We start from the raw sequence: 19,591 nt of genomic DNA, 5'->3' as shown, positions 1-19,591 counted from the left end.
GGGACCCACCCTGGCCCCGTTAATGTCGCGTCCTGACGTCATGCACTCGACTGGGCAGGCGCAGCGGGTCGGTAGACTCGGTGCCTGAAGTAGAGGGAGGGGAGGGGGCGGAGCTGTTGCTGGCGGTCGGAGGCTGTCGCTGCGAATGTGGAGCAGGATGTTGGAGCGTCCGCGGTGAGGCTGCCGTGGAGAGTTTGGCTTGTTATGGGCCTTGAACCCGGGAGGAGGAGGAGGAGGAGGACCGGGGTGGTGGTGGGGAAATGTCTCTTCCCTTGCGACCAGAGCTCGAGTTAAGCCAACCACAAAAGGGACGTGACCGGGGAGGGGGGTGCGGTCGGTCGTGGCGTGACCCATAACGAAGCCATTGCGTAAAATGTTGACAAGACTTCATTATTGACATTTGAATGAAGGTTGAATTAGGGTTTAGCATGTCCTCCCCATTCTCTCATTTCCTTCGATATGCAAAAACCGGCCCTTTTCGGGGACCCTGAATCAAAGGCTGGGCTGCGTTCTGGAGTGTGGGAGATGGCAACGGGGTTTTAAAAGCTGCCCGTCTTTTCTCACGTCCGTCGGATGCAGATGCAACCCTGTATAAAGACTGAATCGCCCCCCCCCCCCCACCATTCCTGAATCAAGGCTCACTTTCTTGGCGTTGCCTGAAGGGAGATTCACTTTGCAAGGCTTTGGGTGTTTTTCTCTCTCCCTCCCTCTCTTCCCCCTCCCTCCCACCCTCTCTCCTCCTCCCTCCCTCCCTCTCTCCCCCTCCCTCCAACCCTCTCTCTCTCCCCCTCCCAACCTCTTTCCCCCTCTCCCTCCCTCTCCCTCTCTCCCCCTCCCTCCCTCTCTTTCCCCCTCCTCCCACCCTCTCTTTCTCCCCCTCTCCCTCCCTCTCCCTCTCTCCCCCTCCCTCCCTCCCTCTCTTTCCCCCTCCCTCCCACCCTCTCTTTCTCCCCCCTCCCTCCCTCCCTCTCTCTCCCCCTCCCTCCCTCCCTCTCCCCCTCCCACCCTCTCTCCCTCCCTATCTCTCTCCCCCTCCCTCCCTCCCTCTTTCCCCTCCCTCCCACCCTCTCTTTCTCCCCCTCTCCCTCCCTCCCTCTCTCTCCCCTCCCTCCCTCCCTCTCCCCCCCACCCTCTCTCCCTCCCTATCTCTCTCCCCTCCCACCCCTCTCTTTCTCCCCCTCTCCCTCCCTCCCTCCCACCCTCTTCCCTCCCTCTCCCCCTCCCTCCCACCCTCTCTCTCCCTCCCCTCCCCTCTCTCCTCCCTCCCTCCCACCCTCTCTCTCTCTCCCTCTCCTCCCCCCCTCTCTCTCCCTCCCTCCCTCCTCTCTCTCCCTCCCCCTCCCACCCTCTCTCCTCCCTCCCACCCTCTCTTTCTCCCCCTCCCTCCCTCCCTCTCTCTCCCCCTCCCCCTCCCTCCCCCCTCTCTCCCTCCCTCCCTCCGTCTCTCTCACCCTCTCTCCCACCCTCTCTCTCCCTCCCTCCCACCCTCTCTCTCTCTCTCCTCCCTCTCTCTTTCTCTCAAATTCAGGGATTTGATTTCTTCCAGCTCTGGCCTTTCAGCCCAAGGTGCCAGAGTTTTAAGGGGCAGCAGCAACACAGCAAATTCCCCACATGGAGGTTTGGGACTTGTTGTTTTCTGCTACCATTAGGCTCAAGACAACCAGCCCTGCCTGTGCACTTGCCTTGCCTTGCTTGTTGGCTCTTCTGAATGAGCTAAGAAGCCTAGTCAGGTATAGTTGAGTGTCTTGAGTCTTGTGAATAGGGAAGCCCTTTTTCTGGGTAGTTCAGGACTCTCCAGGATTAGCACTGATGACGTTACCTAGTTTTGGTTAATGAAATGTCTGCAAGGAAACAACCCAGCTCAGAGAGCATCAAGGGCTCCTCAGTTCAGCAGCCTCTGCATTTGTTTACAGTTTTTAATCCAATGTTTGTGACTCCCCAGGGAGACGTGACTGATACATTTGGTGATGGCTCAGCAGGTGGCAGCATCTTCTCTGGACCCAAAAGCTCAGCTAAGACTAGACTGGGTTGGGTTAAGTTTGGGGCATGTAGGTTTGTTTAACAGGAAAGTTGGAAAGCCTGTCTCAGAAATAAGCAGTGGGAAACCTGTGTGTTAGTGCAGTCACATCAGGAGCTGAGCAGAACTTAAAGGCGACTATATTACCCATACAGCAACATAGGGGGTTGGTTTAGTGGAAGGGTGTCAAACTCAATTTCATTGAGGGCTGCATAGGGTTGTGTTGGACCTTGAAGTGGGGGTCAGGGGGGCATGGCCAGCTCGATGACACTTGTGTCTGGGGAACCTGCAAAAGGGGAAACATTTCTCCTTTTTTTTTTTTTGCTTTTAGTTTGTTTTTGCTAGCCTTCTGCCAGCAAAAACGGAGCTCAGGGGGGAGGTGTTTGCCCTGAGCTCCGTTTTTGCTGGCAGAGGGCTGCAGGAGGCTGGTTTTGCTGGCAGAGGCACCGCGGGCTGGTCCTCTGCGGTTTCCAGGGCGGCCTCGCAGGCCAGATCCAGCCAGCGGGCCTTGAGTTTGACTCCCCTGGTTTAGAGAGATGAAACACTCTGGATGCTTCTAACACATAGGTACAGGTAGTCCTCAACTTACAACAGTTCATTTAGTGACTGTTTGAAATTGCAATGGCACTGAAAAGAGAGACCATTTTTCACGCTTAACGGTCATGACAGCATCCCCGTGGTGATGTGGTTTACATTCAGATGCTTGACAACTGACTCACATTTATGAGGGGTAGCAGTGTTCAGGAGTCATTTTGCGTCCTGGCAAGCAAAGTCAATGGAGAACCCAGATTCACTTAACAACCATGTTACTAATTTAAGAACTGCAGTGATTCACTTAGCAAATGTGGTAAGAAAATGCAACAAATTGACTTAACAAAATTTTCATTTAACAACATAAATGTTGGGCTCAATTTTGGTCATTAGTTGAGGACTACCTATACTTGAAGAGAATGTTAAAATTAGTGTCTGCTTTTCAAGTAAGCAAATTTGGATTCAAGTAACCAGTTTTTGGTGTAATAATAACGAATACCTGGAATAGTCCTTGACTTACATTCACAACTGAGCCCAAAATTTCTGTTAGTAAGTGAAACATTTGTTAAGTGAATTTTGCCCCATTTTGTGATCGATCTTGCCACAATTTTAAGTGAATCATTGCAGTTGTTAACTGAGTAACAAGGTTAAATGAATCTATCTTCCTTATTGACTTGTAAGGAGGTCACCAAAGGTGTTCACATGACTCTGGGACACTGCAGCTGTCATAAATATGAATCAGTTGCCAATCGTCCAAATTTTGATCATGTGGCCATGGGAATGCTGCAACGGTCATAAGTGTGAAAAACTGTCTTAAGCCCCTTTTTTCAGTGCTGTTGTAACTGAATGATGACTAAATGAACTGTTTTAAGTTGAGGACTATCTGTATCTCAATTTGGGGGGACAACTCTGCAAAATGATACCCTATTAAAACAGGTTGCTAGAATTCTGAAAAATGCTTGTACTAAACAATACAGTTACAATTTAAATTAAATTTCAAACTGTAAAATTTAGGAATTATTTTAATGTTCAAATGTTCATTTTAGAAATTAATGCTTTCAATTTTCAAGCCTTGATTTATTTACCCTTCGGAAGTTCCACTCAACTCTATGAGCAAGAGAGTTATTTTATAACAGGCGTTACATTTCCCTGATTTTAATATTATTACTTTTTAAATCTTTCAGAATACTTTGATGATGTATCTTGTATATTGTTTTTAAATTAATGTCTATTAATAGACATTACACTTTTACAATTTTTCTTTGTTTGGTTTTTTTAAGATTTAAAATAATTACTTTGTAATACACTCAGAAAACTCCAGCTATTGGATAGATTAAAATATATTTAGTAAAATGTAGAATGACAATTTAGAGCATAAAATTTATAGTCTTTAAATTATAGCTCTTTCTGTACCATAAGTATAATTTGAGAGTTTTTTGCATGTCTAATATGTTCTTCTCCTTAATGGTGAACTAACTTTTGCTGTGCGCTGTTATTTTCTGCATGGCTTCACCTGAATGAATGTTATTCTCTCTCCATTTAAAAAGTACTTGAGTTCAGTCTACAGAGTTTTAAACTTATAAACTTGCGATTGTCAGTCATTATATTTTGTATTTTAGGAGTTACTAAAATAGGGGTTACCGTGTTGTTAGTAAAATGTGCATTTTATAGTGTGTTAATTTCCATATTAAGAATATGCTTGAATTAGATGTCAGTAGAAAATGGATTTAATCTGACTTTGTATCTGGTTAGCTCTATATAAAGCTAACCAGTTTTATTAAGCTATTCCAGCTAAACTATATAGCTATGTGGTTAGCTTGCAATTTATGCACTGTGAATGAAATGCCATTATGACTATTCTAATACAGTGTTTTAAAATATATTTATTAGAAATTCTCTAAATGTGGAAAGCAGTATTTCGCCCTGGTACCTGAGCTAAAGTAGTCTATCATGGGCCAACAACTCTCAAGCCAAACACACACAGTTATAACTAAGCTGCCAGAAAAAGTTGTCAAGCATGTCTCTCTTGTTCGAGAAAGTGGTTTCTTGACATACGAAGAGTTTTTGGGAAGAGTGGCTGAACTTAATGACACGTGAGTTTTTTCTCCTTTTATACATATAATAGTATAAGTATTACACAGGAACCTGCTTAAGACATTTGAGAATGAATTATTAGCAATATATACTGTATAGGACTACTTAATATCTAATAAAAGTAGGACAGTTGCATTATATGGTATGATGTAATATTTAGATTCTCAGGATGTGTTCGGTCATATCTTAAACCATAACAAATACTTTGCAATCAGAACTTTATCAAAAGTATATTGTAATGTTTTTCAAATTGAAACTAGTAGATATGAGAGAAACTTATTTCCCTTACTAAAGGCACCATAATAAACTACATGAGTAATAAAAATTAATCTAGTACTCATTGATTGAAACCTCACAATGGTAGTTAAACTTATCAGTGCAAATCTCCTAAACCACGGCTTAGCCATATTAATGTTGAACTACTTGGAAAATACTTTACTCTCTTTGCAATTATCACTTTATTAAAATATGTCCTAAAATTGAATCTCTATTGGACATGAATACATTTTCCAATTCTTGCTTTAGGAGGAAAATAAAGCTCTTAAAAATACTGTAGTTGCGAAAAGAAGGCGGAGCCTCCTCGCTGACGGACCATAGATCGCGACTCTCTGCGGCTATGGTCCGTGCTCTTTTGTTGGAGAGCCCCGATCATTACGATTAGGGGCTGAAGCTGCCTTGGAGGGGCGGCGGAGTAAAGGGGAAGCGGAGGACTCAGCTGGATTAAGCTTTGTGCAGGAGGGAAGAAAGAGGTGGATAACATCTGAACCGGGACAACTGGGCAATACAACTAAACAAAAGTACCCCGGGATTAAGGTAACATGGAATTTTTAAGAAAAGAAAAGTGAGCGGTGAAATTACAAAGGGACAGGAAAAAAATATATATATTTTTGACAGCTAAGCGGGGCTTCGAACTGGGAAAGGAAGAAGCCAGAACTAAAGATTTAACTAAATTGGACTAAAATATTTTGGCAATAAACAGGCATAAAATAAAGCTGGACTTAAGATTGTCAAAAATAATAATAATAAAGTTAATAAATTGGAGACTGGACTGTGCTGGAATATTGAGGTTCGAAAAACCCTAAACAAAAAAATAGGGGGAAAAGGTGAAGACTTTGTATAATGGAGAGTGCCACCTTTTGACAAAAACTTGAGTTCAAACAAAAGGGAAAGCATCCTGTTTCTGAATGAACTTGCGTGGATATAACATTAAAGAAATATTGAAACAAAGTAAGAATCTTAGAAAGTGAAAGCAGAACCAGAATAAAGAAAAAAAGCAAGGAAAGACTGACTGTGGGATTGATTGATGTTTTTGGTATAGACCCTGGGCTGGAATAACTGAGAACTTTAAAAAATTGAAAGAAGAAAGAAGGAAAGTAAAAGTGTTTTGTTTTTTTTGTGGACCTTAATGATCATAAAATATAAGAGTGTGTAATGATGATATCTCTTTGGGAATTAAAAATGGAACTTAAAAATATGAGAGAATTACTACAGGAAAGAGGCGAATCACTTTGCTCTGTGTTAGAAAAAATGGAAATGGCGATTGAAGAACAAGAAGAAAGAACTTCAGAGGAGGAGGAGTCGACTCAAGGAGAAGACATTTTAAATAGACAATTAACACAAAGAACACTACAAAGAAGTGGGGAAAGAAGGAAGGTTAAAAAGTTGAGATTTAAGAAGGCAATCAAAAGGGGGAATACCTGTGAAGTCAGGAAAGGCAGAAAGACCCAGCAGAAAAGGGGAAAGGAAGATATTAAGAAAGAGAGGGATATAAACTGGAATGAGAAAAGATATGGGAAAAAGAGGGGGAGGAGAGGCAGTAAGAAACAGGTGAATGAAATAAAGAAATACGGAAATAGTAAAACATTGAAAAGAAATTGTTTTTTCAGAGATAATGGTTGATGAATTAAAAAGGGGATTCTGCAAGGTGACAAGGGGTAATAAGAATATTTCTGCAATTAAAAATATTTAGAAAATAGGGTAATATAGATACTGATAACTCTTATTAAAAATCAAGCGGGGAAAATATGCTGCGGAATCCAAATGAAAAGATGTAATGATTATTATTGTAACTTCTTAAAAATAATGGTTTATTGGGAATCAAGATGAGGGAATAAAGGTATATTTTAATCATTGAGGTGTCACACTCAAAGCAGTAAAAGGGGGGAAACCTATACTTGTTTTTTTTTCTTTAATGTTAAAATTTGTATTAATCTAGAATTTATAAAAAGAATGTGTAATGGAAAGGGAATATGACAGACTAAAGAACCAGCTAAATTAATAAGTTAATATAGACTATTAAAAACAAGGAGAGATATTGGTAACCTATTATTATTATTATTATTATTATTATTATTATTATTATTATTATTATTATTATTATTATTATTATTATTAATATTAATATTAATATTAATATTATTAATATTATTATTAGGCAAACACATATTGTTTATCTTTATTTTTAAAATAAATATTAAAGGATTATATTTGAAATAATTGAAATGAAACAAAAAGATGTTTCGATTGAGATTAATGAAAGAGGCTAGAATTAATGTGTTTGTTTCTCTCCTTACTGAAAATTTGGAATGGAAAAGGTAATAATAGAATTAAGTATGCATATATAAATGTATAATTGCTGTCATATTTGTATGTAAAGGTGATGACCCGGAAATATGTTGTCCACTAAAAAGAGATTTTTGTTTTTAATGTGAAAAACTGAATAAAATTTGTTTAAAAAAATGCTGTAGTTGCAAACATAATGTTGCTTTATAAGTGGCATAAAGTATATCAGATAATTGGTATACCTAACTCAGCAATTATCTATGGTGACTAGTAATGTCTCCAGGGTATCTGACAGGGATCTTTATCTGGTTGTGAAGGAATTAAGCCTGATATCTTTTGTGTATAAACCATATACCAATCATTTATGTACAATTCTTAAAATCAAAAAATGCATGAAAACACATGTTATATATTAACACATATTTGTTTAAAATATAAGTTTTCTAGCATTTTGCTTGGAATCATAACACATAATTATTTTAAAGTTGTCCACCTGCAGAACCAAAATAAAGATGAATCAGAGAAAGAACAATTATATTCCCAAAAAGCCAATTCAAAGAAAGATCAATGTTTATGTTACAAGCACTGGGCTGGAAATGACTTCCTTGACTTGTTCTCCTGCCTGGAAACAGTCTTCTAGGATCAGAAGCTTTTAGATGAATGGTGTTGGCTCTTAGCAAGATTCTTCAAAACTAGATACAGACGATATCAACAAGTCTTTTCATGAAAGCGGCTTGGAAAGGGGCTGAGTGGGAAAACCAATTTCCACCAAAACCCATTCCACAGATCACCTTATTTGGATCCAATCCTATATTTGAAAATATATTTGCTTGCAACTTGTAGATCATATTCATTGTAATGTTTAAAGTGTGTGTACTCTTGTGCTACATGTATAGAATGTTAAATAAATGTTAAATAATTCCAGAACTGCACAATTAGCTTCGGGCCAGAACAAGCATCTGTTATTTGAAGTGCAACCAGGGTCTGATGCTACAGCTTTATGGAAGGTGGCTGTTCGGATAGTTTGCACTAAAGTAAGTTTATCAGAATCTTTAATTCTCTAATCCATAGCAACATATAAATGCATACTAACCATAAATTTGGTGGATGTTCATGGTTAATTAGAAAAAAATGCCACATTTTCATAACTTATTAAAATATGTAGTTTGCTGTGTTTATAATGTTTTGCTTGTCATAATTGTACCAGTGTGCCATTATTAATCTGCCATTGGCCATTCTGGACATTATAAAGGCATTTATAGCATCTCAGAATGTCAAATTTCTAAGTTTAGAAGCTTTTAATTTACATTGCTCTAAATATAAAATTAGAATAAATAGTGAGATATTCAAGAAAAATGATAATGCTGCTTTCTGTGTTATAGATAAACAAGACAAGTGGTATTGTGGAAGCTTCAAGAATCATGAACTTGTATCAGTTCATTCAACTTTATAAAGATATTACAAGTCAGGCATCACAGGTTCTTTCACAGACAGTTCCCTCAGAAGGAACAGCAGAAGATCTGTCATCTGTTGAATCTTGTCAGGCTAGCCTTTGGATAGGAAGGTATTTGAAATACTCTGAAAATGTTTGAATCTGTCCAGTTTGTTTCTTGTTATAGCAAGGACTTTTGTAAACTTGATTCAGTTTAGGTAAGGTTGCCATTTACTATAAAATGTGCAGTGAATGAATGTTCAGTTATTTAGTCTACCTTTTTTCTTACTGAAAATATAGGTAAGCTTTTCTGAAAATGAGGCATCCTCTTGCAGAGAGGCATCCACTTCATCCTTTAGTGATGAAGATTCATTTTGAAAAAGAAATAATCTATCATTCATATTAATTTTCCTCATTCTGGAAAATTTGAGATTATTCAGAGAGCTGAAAGAACATTAAATCATTTCTGTGTTAGAAAACTATTGGAAATAGGCACCTAGATAACAGGAATAGCTAATTGCCATTGTATACAACTCTGTGTGTGTGTGCGTGTAAATGTCTCTTTATGCACCAACTCGGAGTATACAGTCCTTAGCAATTGTGTATATGTTGAAGAGAAGCAAATAACAAACTTTTCTTATTTGTACATCAATCTATGATTATTCTTCTTAAACACTTTTTAACATTGTTAATGTGTGTCATAAGTTTCGTTTATAGAACACCAATTTTTTGTGTAATAATGGTCTCCTTCCTCCTTTCTTAGGACAAAACACAGATAGTTTCTTGCAAGTTGAATGTGAAATTGCTTTAGTGAACCAGGGGTTAGAAGATTATAAGTATTCATAGTAAAATATTTAACAAGAAACAATTCAAGGTATACTACAATTACAGTTCTGGACATCTTTGATTGTGAATAAATAATATATTTGCACTGTAGGGTGAAACAGCTTACTGATGAGGAAGAATGTTGCATTTGTATGGATGGACGTGCTGATCTGATCTTGCCATGTGCCCACAGCTTTTGTCAGAAATGCATTGATAAATGGTAAGTCACTTAGTTAAATCTCATGAACAAATTATACCATGTTTAATGAAGAAAGGAAATGAACCCTTCTTTTCAATACCACCTCAGATTTCCAAGTTCTAGTCCTGGGGATTTCACATGCATACAAATATGTGTATTTTATATGCATATTTGAGTAGTTATATGTACATGTTTATATGCATGCTGCTCAGAAACCTTACTTCAAGAGGCATGCCAGCACAAAGTAAATAAATTAATATTAGTTAATATTCTTTTAATTTAAACCCCTGTAAAATAAGTCAGTTCATTTGTAAATTAATCAGTGTTGCTTTTGTATATATGCGCACACAAACTTTTTTCTCAGAAACACAGAAGCTCATTTACATTCACACATATCCCTCTCCAGCAAAACCAGCAAAAATAAAATCAAATAAAATGGAGGTTTGATGACGGGATAGAGTAATGGATAGTGAAGCCAGAGGTGGGAGAGGGGCAAAGTTGGATGGAGACATGAGATGAAGAAAAAGGGTATCTGAATATGGAAGGGGAAAATGGTACCTTGGTACTCATTGCTAATTGGATCCAGGAGGCAGTAAGTACCAGAAACATTGAGTACCAAACAAAATTTTCCCTTAAGGAATAATGTAAAAAGTCACAAGGCAGCCACCACCAACAAGCTCTAGCTTGTGCATTGAGTACCAAACAAACGGTGAGTACCAGACAAAATTTTCACTTCAAAATGCGTTGAGTACCAAATTCAATGAGTTTTAAGGCAGTTGAATACCAAGGTACCACTGCAATTATTTTCCTCATATATTTTCCTCAAACAGTTGTCTACAGTGAAATGGAGTGGGGGAGGAGCTGAAATCAAGATAGAGGAGGCCTTCCAATCCTGGCCTCCCTGTGCATTCTAGCTGTCAGTGAGCTGGAAGTAGGTCCCCTTTTCCAGTACCACCTCTTCTTCAAAGTTAACAATTTAGTAAAAAGAACTTGTCTTTCCTTTTGAATAAAACCTCTACCAATATTTTAGTTAATGATACCTTATCTGAGAAATTATATACTTCTTTTAAATAAATAGTGCTTCTTGGGTTGCTAAGCTAATTTGAACAAATATTATATGCCCGTGTGGCACACAGCTAATTCAATTTGATGCTATTCGAAGCTAAATTTTAACAAATAGCCACCGTGGGATATGTTATATAATCTGGCTTTGCATTATTTTTAAGAAGTAAAATTGCACCTTTTTAAAATGACAAGGCATTCTGGTAGTATGTCTTGATTTCAGAGAGCTGCCAATTCCACTTTAAAAGCGAATTAAATCTGAGGCATCTGGTTTTGTTGGAACAAAATATAACTTCAAGCAGTCATTAAGCAAAGACTACCAATACACTGTTTTCCCCTGCATTTAAGATAGTCAAGTGTAAAACTAAAGAAATTTGAGCAGTGAGGTAGAGACATCTTCAGTGGAAGAATTCAGCCTAGTTATATTTCAGTTTCTCTGCTCCATTTATTTCTTAAGTTATATGTGTTATGCAAGGAAATTAATTAAAATGTTTCTGTATGTTTGTACATTATGCAAAACCTTTAATGACAAACTGATGTTGAACAGCTTACAAAATAAACTATAAAATACATAAACCAAAAATCAACAATCCAGCCACATAGTCACATTAAGTCAAAATTACTGAACTAAACAACTATTTTGCATAGAGGTAGAATAACTTGCACACATCCGTGCCTCTCAGATTGGAAAATTGTTTGTAAGGATCTAAATGAGTACTCTAAATTTAATTTTGCTTCTTAATACAGTGCCCAACCTCATAAAAAACCAAAACAGATCTGAAAATTTCAGCCATCATGCCATTCTGCGATACTGATAGGATACATCCTTGGCCAAGTGATAGGTGAATGCAGTCAGTATTTGTTAAAAGGGCAACAAATTGCTTTAAAGTATAGACAGTTGGGATAATGTAAATTTTTCCAATTTAAAAATCAACCGGTTGTTTTTCTTTGGAGGTTTAAGATCTCATTGCCAGGGGGCTTTCAAAAACAGGTTTCAGGATTCCAAGTAACAGACCCAAAACAATGAAAACTCTGAGGCCTACAGTTTCCTCAAAGTATGAATTTATTAGGAATGTCATATTGGCACATCTGGGGAAAACCTGACTCTGAAGGACCCAAGGTTTTCCCCACCCAAATCAACACCCCAAAGTTCTTTCCCCCAGGTCACATGTCCATCGCACGGTCCAATCAGGTTGCAGCCCCAATCCTGGCTGGCTTTGGTCCACGCCACTCTGTAACACCTGGTAGAGCATCTGTGGCTCCCACGGGAAAGAATGTTATTTTGGCTACACATCCCCAGCTATCTCTATCTCCCCACTCATGTTCCCACAGTTCCAACCGGCCTTGCTGTGGCAGCCCTGAAGATGCTCCCAAAATGGCTTCAGGGCTGACAACAGTTCTGCAATCTATGTTATGGATATTTTCACTGTTATTTTTAGCTTGGTCTCATAGATAAAATACTCGCTCTTTAGCCTTTTGTCCCAGATCCTGTTATATCTTACCATGAGAAAAAAAATAGTCATGCGCATTATCAGTACAAAATCTGAAAAGCAGTGACTGTTTCTTCTGACTTCCTTTGCAGGAGTGGCCGTCATAGGAATTGCCCTGTATGCCGCCTACAAGTGACTGCTGCAAATGATTCTTGGGTCGTATCTGATGCACCTACAGAGGAAGATATTGCCACTTACATACTCAACTTGGTGGATGAGGCAGGTCAGCCTCATATCCCCTGATGTTAGTCTTAACATTCATAGTCTCAACATCTCTCAAGATATCATTCTCATTATTTTTAATTTCTTTATTCATTACATTGGTTTCCAGAAGCTAAATCAATAATGACTAGTTCTGGGAAAGCCTACCTGTAATTATTACTTTCTTGAATTATTCTGATAACATTTACAGTCAATACACTATGAATTTTCTGTTATTTTATGAGGTACTGCAGTAGGAAGTATTTTAGTTCTAGTAAAGCTGTTAAGTGTTTGTTAAAAGTTGACTTCATTTCCTCAGTTGAAGAATGTGGGTGGTTCGCAAGTCCTGTTGTCCAACACTGTCTAAAAACAATGTTCTAATGCTTAAATGGGAATTAAAATGACTAGAGTCCTTGATCTTAGTAGTTTCTGTTCTCCCTCCTTTGAAATGTTGCAGCTCTTATTGTTGAGTGTGTTTGATTAAATCAGTAATTAGTATGTTAACATTCCTTTTATGGAATCTTTTATGAAAGCAGATTTTTTTAAATAAATGATTGATTTTTTTCATTTCTACTAAAAGTTAATTTTCTAATCAGTATTTATTACTTAAAAGTTTGTCTATGCAGTATTATGGATGCAAAGCTTCCAGTAGCTTCTCTATCAGTAGAAGGCTTCTAATGTAGCAGACAGCAACCTTTATTCCCTTTCTCCCATCTCTTCATTTCTTACATGCCTTGAATAGCTGTCCCCGTCCCGTCCCCCCCTCCCCCGGGCTAGAAACTCTCCAAAACAGGGAATCCGTGAAGCATAGTGTAGATAGTAAAAAAATCTTCTATATTCTGTTCTGTTTCTTTGCAAGCGCTTCATGTTAATTACATGTTAATTACAAAATCTGTCTGAAACATTTTTATTGTTTATTTTGTTTTGTTTCGCTTAGCCTTCTGCTTACCAGTTTGTAAAATGTGCTATTGCTATAAAATGAGATGGTAAAGCGCAGATTCTTTCCTGTAGGTGCAATCTGAAGCAAAATAAGGAATCTTTCTTTTTTTTTTTTTTTGTTATCACTTTGCTTTAATGTAGTATGCATGTTGTAATTGAATATTGGTGTGAGGTATGACAAATGTGTCCTAAGTTGTTACCTTACCAGGTGACATTAATAGATGCCAGAAATCCACCATTTTCCAATCCACGAAATTGGCACTGAGTGATTTTTTACAAATTTATTTCAAATGGCAGCTTAAAATGATCCTAACCCCCAAAGATCATAGGCAGATTGGGCCAGCACAAATCTCCAAATTGATGTGGTACTGATGTTGGATTTTATATTTTTCACAACTGCTATTATAATTACTATTCATAGAATGGATTTGGCACCACGCAAGGAAAGATGGGTTAATAGTTAAATATCATGAAGGGTTTATGGCCTTATTTGGAATTCCCTGGTAAATATGTATAATAAAATTGTTTTTTACTGTTGCTGAAATGTTGCACATGAATATAGGTTAAACTAATTAAATTGCAAACCTACACTATTAGCTAAAACATTTCTATAAATCACAAACCAGGTATTGAGCCTTACCACTTCAGAATATGGTAAACATGTTTTTTGAGAGATTATCAAATTCTGCTAAAATGAGTAAAATAGAGTAGAAAGTAGCGCTTTTTCTTTTTAATATGATATGGTTCGAAGAACAACTCTTATTAAGAAAGCTTTGATATAGAGAAATTCACTTATTGCAAGTATTCTGACAATTGATTTTAAGTGGGCTTTAAAATTCAAAGTAAAACATATTTTCTTGTTTTTGTTTTGATGTGTTTTTCACTTGTTATAAAATTGATCATGGATTTTATTTTCCCCACACCCTAGATATATTTAGACTTGCAGTGCTATGATTAAAGTGCCCAATACTTTATACTAACATGGTAGAAATAATAACCCATTCTTTTCCCTCCCCCTTCATATAGGGTTTGATTGATAGCATAAATATTTGAAGTGTAAGCAGTGGATCATTAAATCCTGACATTGCTTTTCTTTTCTTTTTCCTGTCATGAGTATAAGAACTGTACACCAAATCTTGAAAGATGGAAGCTTTAAAATATGGGTACACAGTCCACAGAGGGGACATGAAATTATAGGTTCGGTAATTTCACAATTGTAAATATGTGTAAAGTGAAAATGTAAATTATATACTGTAGTGTTTCTATCTTTTTAAATACACACATTAGTACAAGCGTTACAATGTGTAATAGATTATCCATAGTAAATATATATGTAAAACACACACACACAGAGAAGCATACACACATATGGCATTTTACAGATTAACTGGATCAATTGCTGTCTTCCTTTTCTGTTTCTATTGTGTTGTGAAGCTATGCCTCTTACTAAAGGACTTTTAGTCTAGGAGAAGCTATAATATTCAAAGACATGGAAGAAGAGATTACTATAAGTTGCTTACCCATGCCTTTTGACACATACCCTACCACAATAAGCATATGGCAAACTAGAAGCCTATCATAAGAAATAAATGTGTTACATTATGTAAAACTGCAGCCCAGTTGACAATTATTCTTCTAGCATTGAATCTGATAAAGAATGACAAAATTAAAAAAGGTGTTTAAAAGACATGTTCAAGAGATGAATTATTAAGAGAAGATGCATTCCTTAGTTCTTTTGTGTGGATGTGAACTTTTCTTAGTGGTTTTATATAAGACTGTTAATAACTATAAGCAATTTAATGTATTATGAGTTTTGAGCAATAAACATTTGAATTGTTTGTCTTTTGTGTAATGTTAAATGAAATACCTTCTCTTAGGCGTTCAAATTCAGTGTATACACATAATTTCAAGAAAGTAAGTTACAATTATATATTCCTAGCCAGAAATGTGCAGATCATTTTGACCTTGTATTGTTTTGAGCTTGAAACAAAATGTGCTTTGAGAGACTGTATTGGGGCGGGTGGGGGGGGGTATCCTGAGTTTGAAATGAAATCTGTGCCGTTTCTGGGGTTGTATTGGGCCTGTTTTGGGGCTTATGACAGAATTCCCTTGTTCACCCAACATTTTACCACCTAGTTTTTCTAGCAGCAGGGACTATTGATTACTGGATGATTGGAAATGGAAAATTGAAAGCAGCAGCTAACTATATGGCTAACCAGAAAAACACTACTCACACTGTATTCTTGACAGTTGTATTGGATTTTGTTGTTGTTTTATCTTTGTCCTACATAGAATTTGTCTGTTAGTGAGCTTCATACTTGTAATGCAGTAATAGGTATGACAGTTAATAGTCAAAATGGACTTCATTTAGGGTTATAGAATAGGACAAACATCAATGAATGTATTTATACATGTTTAACATTTCCATTTATTAAGCTTCTTCATGCTATACATATCTCTGAATATTTTAGACAACAAAATACATACTGTACATGTTTAACTCAAACCATTTTTTTCTTGTTTAAGCTGGACATAATTCCCATAATCCCTCTTAAACAAGCAAGGATTTCTTTGAATGCTAATCAGGCCATGTTAGCATTCTAGCATCCAAAAGTTCCATGTAGAAACAATAGTTTTTTTTGTTTTTGTAGATTTTCACGGGTACAAGTATGTAGGTCTAGGTGTGTTCGGGTCTTTTCCCGTGTAAGATTAACTTACTCTTACACGGGAAAAGACCCGAACACACCTAGACCTACAATAGTTATTTTAATTATATAAAATAATGTAAATAAACAAAATTGACAGCTAAACTTTCACCCATAAAGTCTAAGCCATCAAAAAAGTATAATAAATAGGTAATTCCCTTCAAGAAAATATCTGGCCTTCAGTGATAATTCAAGGAAGAAGGTGCCATAATTATGGAATAAAGCTTACCAAAATAGTTCAAGAACTTGCAATAATAGTGCAATTTTAAACCCTTGTAAATTCAGTAGAATTTACTTTAAGGCTCATTAATCTCATACATCTCAATTAGAATGGTAGACACCATATTTCATTTTGATGATGTTAAAATAACTTACTGCTCACTAGAACTTGCAAATAAGCTATTTCCAAATATGCAGGAGCTCCTACTGAGCATAACATCTCAACTTATTAAAGCAGCTATGTCTTTTCCACTTGATATTCATAATTGCTCTTGGCTGTCTTTACATAAATGTGCATACACAGAATCTGTGTTTTATTTGAATTAGTTGTGTTGGTAAATGAAGACTGGTAAAACAGAGCTTCCAAAGCAACGGTCCATGCCCAGAGCAGATCCTGGAGAATTTGCCAGCTGAAGGACTTAACATACTAAAAACACAGGATTGCTATGTGGTTAGGACTAGCCATTCCTGTTGTACAAGCATTACAGTTGCATAATACTTTGCCATAGTGTGCTTTAAATTGCTTTTCATTAGAGCTGTTTTTTTTTAAATGTAAAAAGTTTTAAAACAAAAACAATATGGAATCCAAGGTTTCCTTTTTTTGAAAAGTGTGCTCTCTCTGCTCCACCAGCTCCAGCTAATTTGTGAGAAGGAAAAAAAGTAACCGGTGATTGCAATTAATACATTTTAAAAATATTTCCAATTTAATATGAGTATTCTATCTTCTATCATTTTTTTCTTTTTTATGTATGTATATTTCAGCATAACTCTGGAACGCCTTGAGCAATATCAACAAACTTGGTACACAGATGACTTACCCTCTAAAAACAAACACTGTGGGGATAAGACACGCCTAACAACCCTCTGTGTGTGTGTGTGTGTGTGTGTGTGTGTCTTAAAATGGCTTCTGCTATGGTAATGGCTTCACAGGGCTCCCTCTTGTGGAGGAATAGAAGAATTGTGACGCACGACAGTACAACAGTGTGAATCCAGACTACAAGATTTTCCTGTCTTAATACAGGATTGGGGTAAATAAATACCCGGGCAATGGCGGGTTATCGGCTAGTAATAGTATAAAAAGAACACTCAGAAGTACTGAAGGAAACTAAAACTTTCAGATATGTTCTTTAATTACATAATGGAGATTTTCTAGTATCAAAATAAATCACTTCTCAAGTGAAATGAAATTTAGGTTATCAGTCAAGCATTGATAAACTGGCTATAAGGTCAAGTTCTTAAATTTTTATTAGCCAACAAAGATAAAAATGTAATTTCTCATGGTCATCTTTGGTCAAAGCTGATAGTACCTATTCATCTGCCACAGTATTCCAAAATAGAATGCTAAGTTCCAAATACAGGAGCTGCCTTTATAATTATTTTGTGGAAAGGTGCCTGAGCCCCCGCTTCTGTGAACAAATTGCATTTATTGTATTGGGAGAGCTACATTTCAACAGATGTGAAGTAAACCTGGATAGGATAGTCATTCTTCTGGATAGAAAAAATGAAAATAACTGCACTTATGAAATATCTTCCCAACCAATTTGTATTAAAACATGTAAAACTTTTTTCCACACTATAGTAATACTTAAATTAGAAAAGGCATAAGTGCAGGAAGATAAATTTGTTACCCCCCTTTTTTTCCTAGTTCAGAATTCATGACAAATTTTACTTTCTATCTTCCCTTTTAGATTACTTTGCTGTATTTCAAAAGGCTAACAGGTAACTACTGCCATCAGCAGTAATTAAATAAAACTGCTTTCCAGAACCGAAACTGCCTCTAATACTTCATTTTGAAGTTTGCATATTTAAAATAAACTCCATATAAAAAATTTTAACACTACCTACAGCAGTTGATAAATCATTAAATTCCAGTTCTCACACTTTTACATCATAGTAATGAAATAGCAACGAAACCTACTCCTTACACTACATGGCATATTAAATGATCAAACATCTCATTTTAGTGCATTTTATACAAACTACAAAATGCAAGTTAAGTTTATGCATATGTCAGCTTTCTGTTATATCAGTTTCGTTCACACCTTACATTATACCAAATTATGATTGGTTTGGTTTTGGTTAACATTATTTAATCTTGCTGATGTAAGTATAAACCTGCTTTAAAACTTAGCACTGTATGTCAAAGTCACTGTGGCTTATTCAACAAACAAAGTGAATTTAGCCAATGTTGGTATTCTAATGTGCATGAATACATATTTGCAAGTAAATCTGCCCCCTAATACATAGACAAGAAAGTTCTTAATCTTCTATACTGGAAAAACCAAGGTGTGGAACAAGTCTCATAATGATGAATAAAGTGGCATGTTGATATGGATCTGTTGAAAAGCTCCACTGTATCATATAGCAAATCCTGGTGGATATATCAATATCTGATTTGCATTTTTCAGGTATCTGAAAAATACCTGGATGCCATATCAAATTACTCTTCAATTAAAGGGCCCATCTGGAAAATCCAAGTATTTGTATGTCCACTATGAACGTCTATGAACGATGTGCTGATCTTTGGTTATATTAGATTTTAATTGCTAAATCCAGGATGATCTTTGTTAACTAACAGACACTATAGTACTGTGTACAGTCAGACACCTGAAATCTAAACAGAAGGTAATGTTTAAAGTGCCAGCAATCCAATATGAGAAAAATTGTGAGAAAACTGGTCTGTGTATGCTACCAAAAGCTACAGTCCTGTGTCCCTTTTTTCAAAGCAGAACGTTATGTATCTTGAAATGCAAATCTATAATGACTAGAGTTAGAATGTACTTCTAAATGTATAAACAACATAGCTAGAAGCCTGCATCTTGGCATCTACAGCAGTCCTATTAAAGGTAAGCATTTGCAGAAACTGGTGTAATCTAAGAATTCTGATGATCAGATGACTTTCTGTCCTGCAAAAGCTCATTCTCTCTTTTGTTCCGACTTGTTGGTTGTGGCTATTTTGACAGTGCTGTAATCTCTTCTGTCTTCATCGCATCAGACAGAAAGCTCAGTTCATTGCATAAAGTCTCATATCTGTAAGCCATTCGAATCTGCGCAACATTTGTCTTTCTAATATCGTTTCCTTCTGGCCCTTCAGCACAGTAATTTAGACCTATGCATTTCTGTTTTTCCTAGAGAAACAGAGAGAAAAGAAGATACTATTTGAAAAAATGCTTTGATTTTTTTAAAAGGCATGTGAAATCCAGCAGACTGAATAATTTTAAAATGTGTCTCTTTAAGTGTAGTGCTTCCTCAACTGAAGGATGTGAAAGATGATCTCCACATAACAGCATTTTTGAAAAGAAAGATGTGGATTAT

The 19,591-nt window shown here is 36.8% G+C and overlaps 2 protein-coding genes across 12 annotated transcripts in view; one reads left to right on the top strand and one right to left on the bottom strand.

Moving 5' to 3' along the window:
- The first annotated feature begins 109 nt into the window (after positions 1 to 109).
- On the top strand, positions 110 to 16,820 carry RNF141 (ring finger protein 141). Of its 2 annotated transcripts, XR_015746664.1 has the most exons (7): positions 110 to 174; positions 4,439 to 4,641; positions 8,130 to 8,238; positions 8,587 to 8,768; positions 9,574 to 9,681; positions 12,305 to 14,777; positions 14,814 to 15,190. XR_015746664.1 is itself a non-coding variant. In XM_026664846.2 (6 exons), the coding sequence occupies exons 2-6, from the start codon at positions 4,499 to 4,501 to the stop codon at positions 12,453 to 12,455; spliced, it is 693 nt and encodes a 230-aa protein (XP_026520631.1). In that variant the 5' UTR covers positions 110 to 174; positions 4,439 to 4,498; the 3' UTR covers positions 12,456 to 16,820. The 2 variants fall into 2 exon arrangements, 1 of the variants encoding a protein (XP_026520631.1); XM_026664846.2 differs by having other exon boundaries at positions 12,305 to 16,820.
- AMPD3 (adenosine monophosphate deaminase 3) overlaps positions 15,753 to 19,591 on the bottom strand; it is a 47,806-nt gene continuing 43,967 nt past the window's right edge. For all 10 annotated transcript variants that reach the window (XM_087950941.1, XM_087950943.1, XM_087950940.1 and 7 more), the window contains one exon: positions 15,753 to 19,404. In XM_087950941.1, coding sequence (XP_087807067.1) covers positions 19,228 to 19,404 — 177 coding nt within the window. In that variant the 3' untranslated portion in view covers positions 15,753 to 19,227. The remainder of the gene's footprint in view (positions 19,405 to 19,591) is intronic.

The sequence above is a fragment of the Notechis scutatus genome, chromosome 1, assembly GCF_049901735.1.
Source record: "Notechis scutatus isolate UNSWTSFEM ecotype Mainland chromosome 1, rNotScu1.2, whole genome shotgun sequence".
Classification (NCBI taxonomy): Eukaryota; Metazoa; Chordata; class Lepidosauria; order Squamata; family Elapidae; genus Notechis; species Notechis scutatus.
The sequence above is the reverse complement of the archived record's forward strand: the minus strand, read 5'-3'. Positions and strand labels throughout refer to the sequence as shown.

What these genes read in the sequence shown, in the direction of transcription:
- RNF141 (XM_026664846.2), top strand. Translation starts at nt 4,499, where the DNA reads ATGGGCCAACAACTCTCAAGCCAAACACACACAGTTATAACTAAGCTG. An exon ending in TTCGGATAGTTTGCACTAAA is followed by an intron (nt 8,239 to 8,586) that starts GTAAGTTTATCA and finishes TCTGTGTTATAG; the next exon opens with ATAAACAAGACAAGTGGTAT. An exon ending in CAGAAATGCATTGATAAATG is followed by an intron (nt 9,682 to 12,304) that starts GTAAGTCACTTA and finishes CTTCCTTTGCAG; the next exon opens with GAGTGGCCGTCATAGGAATT.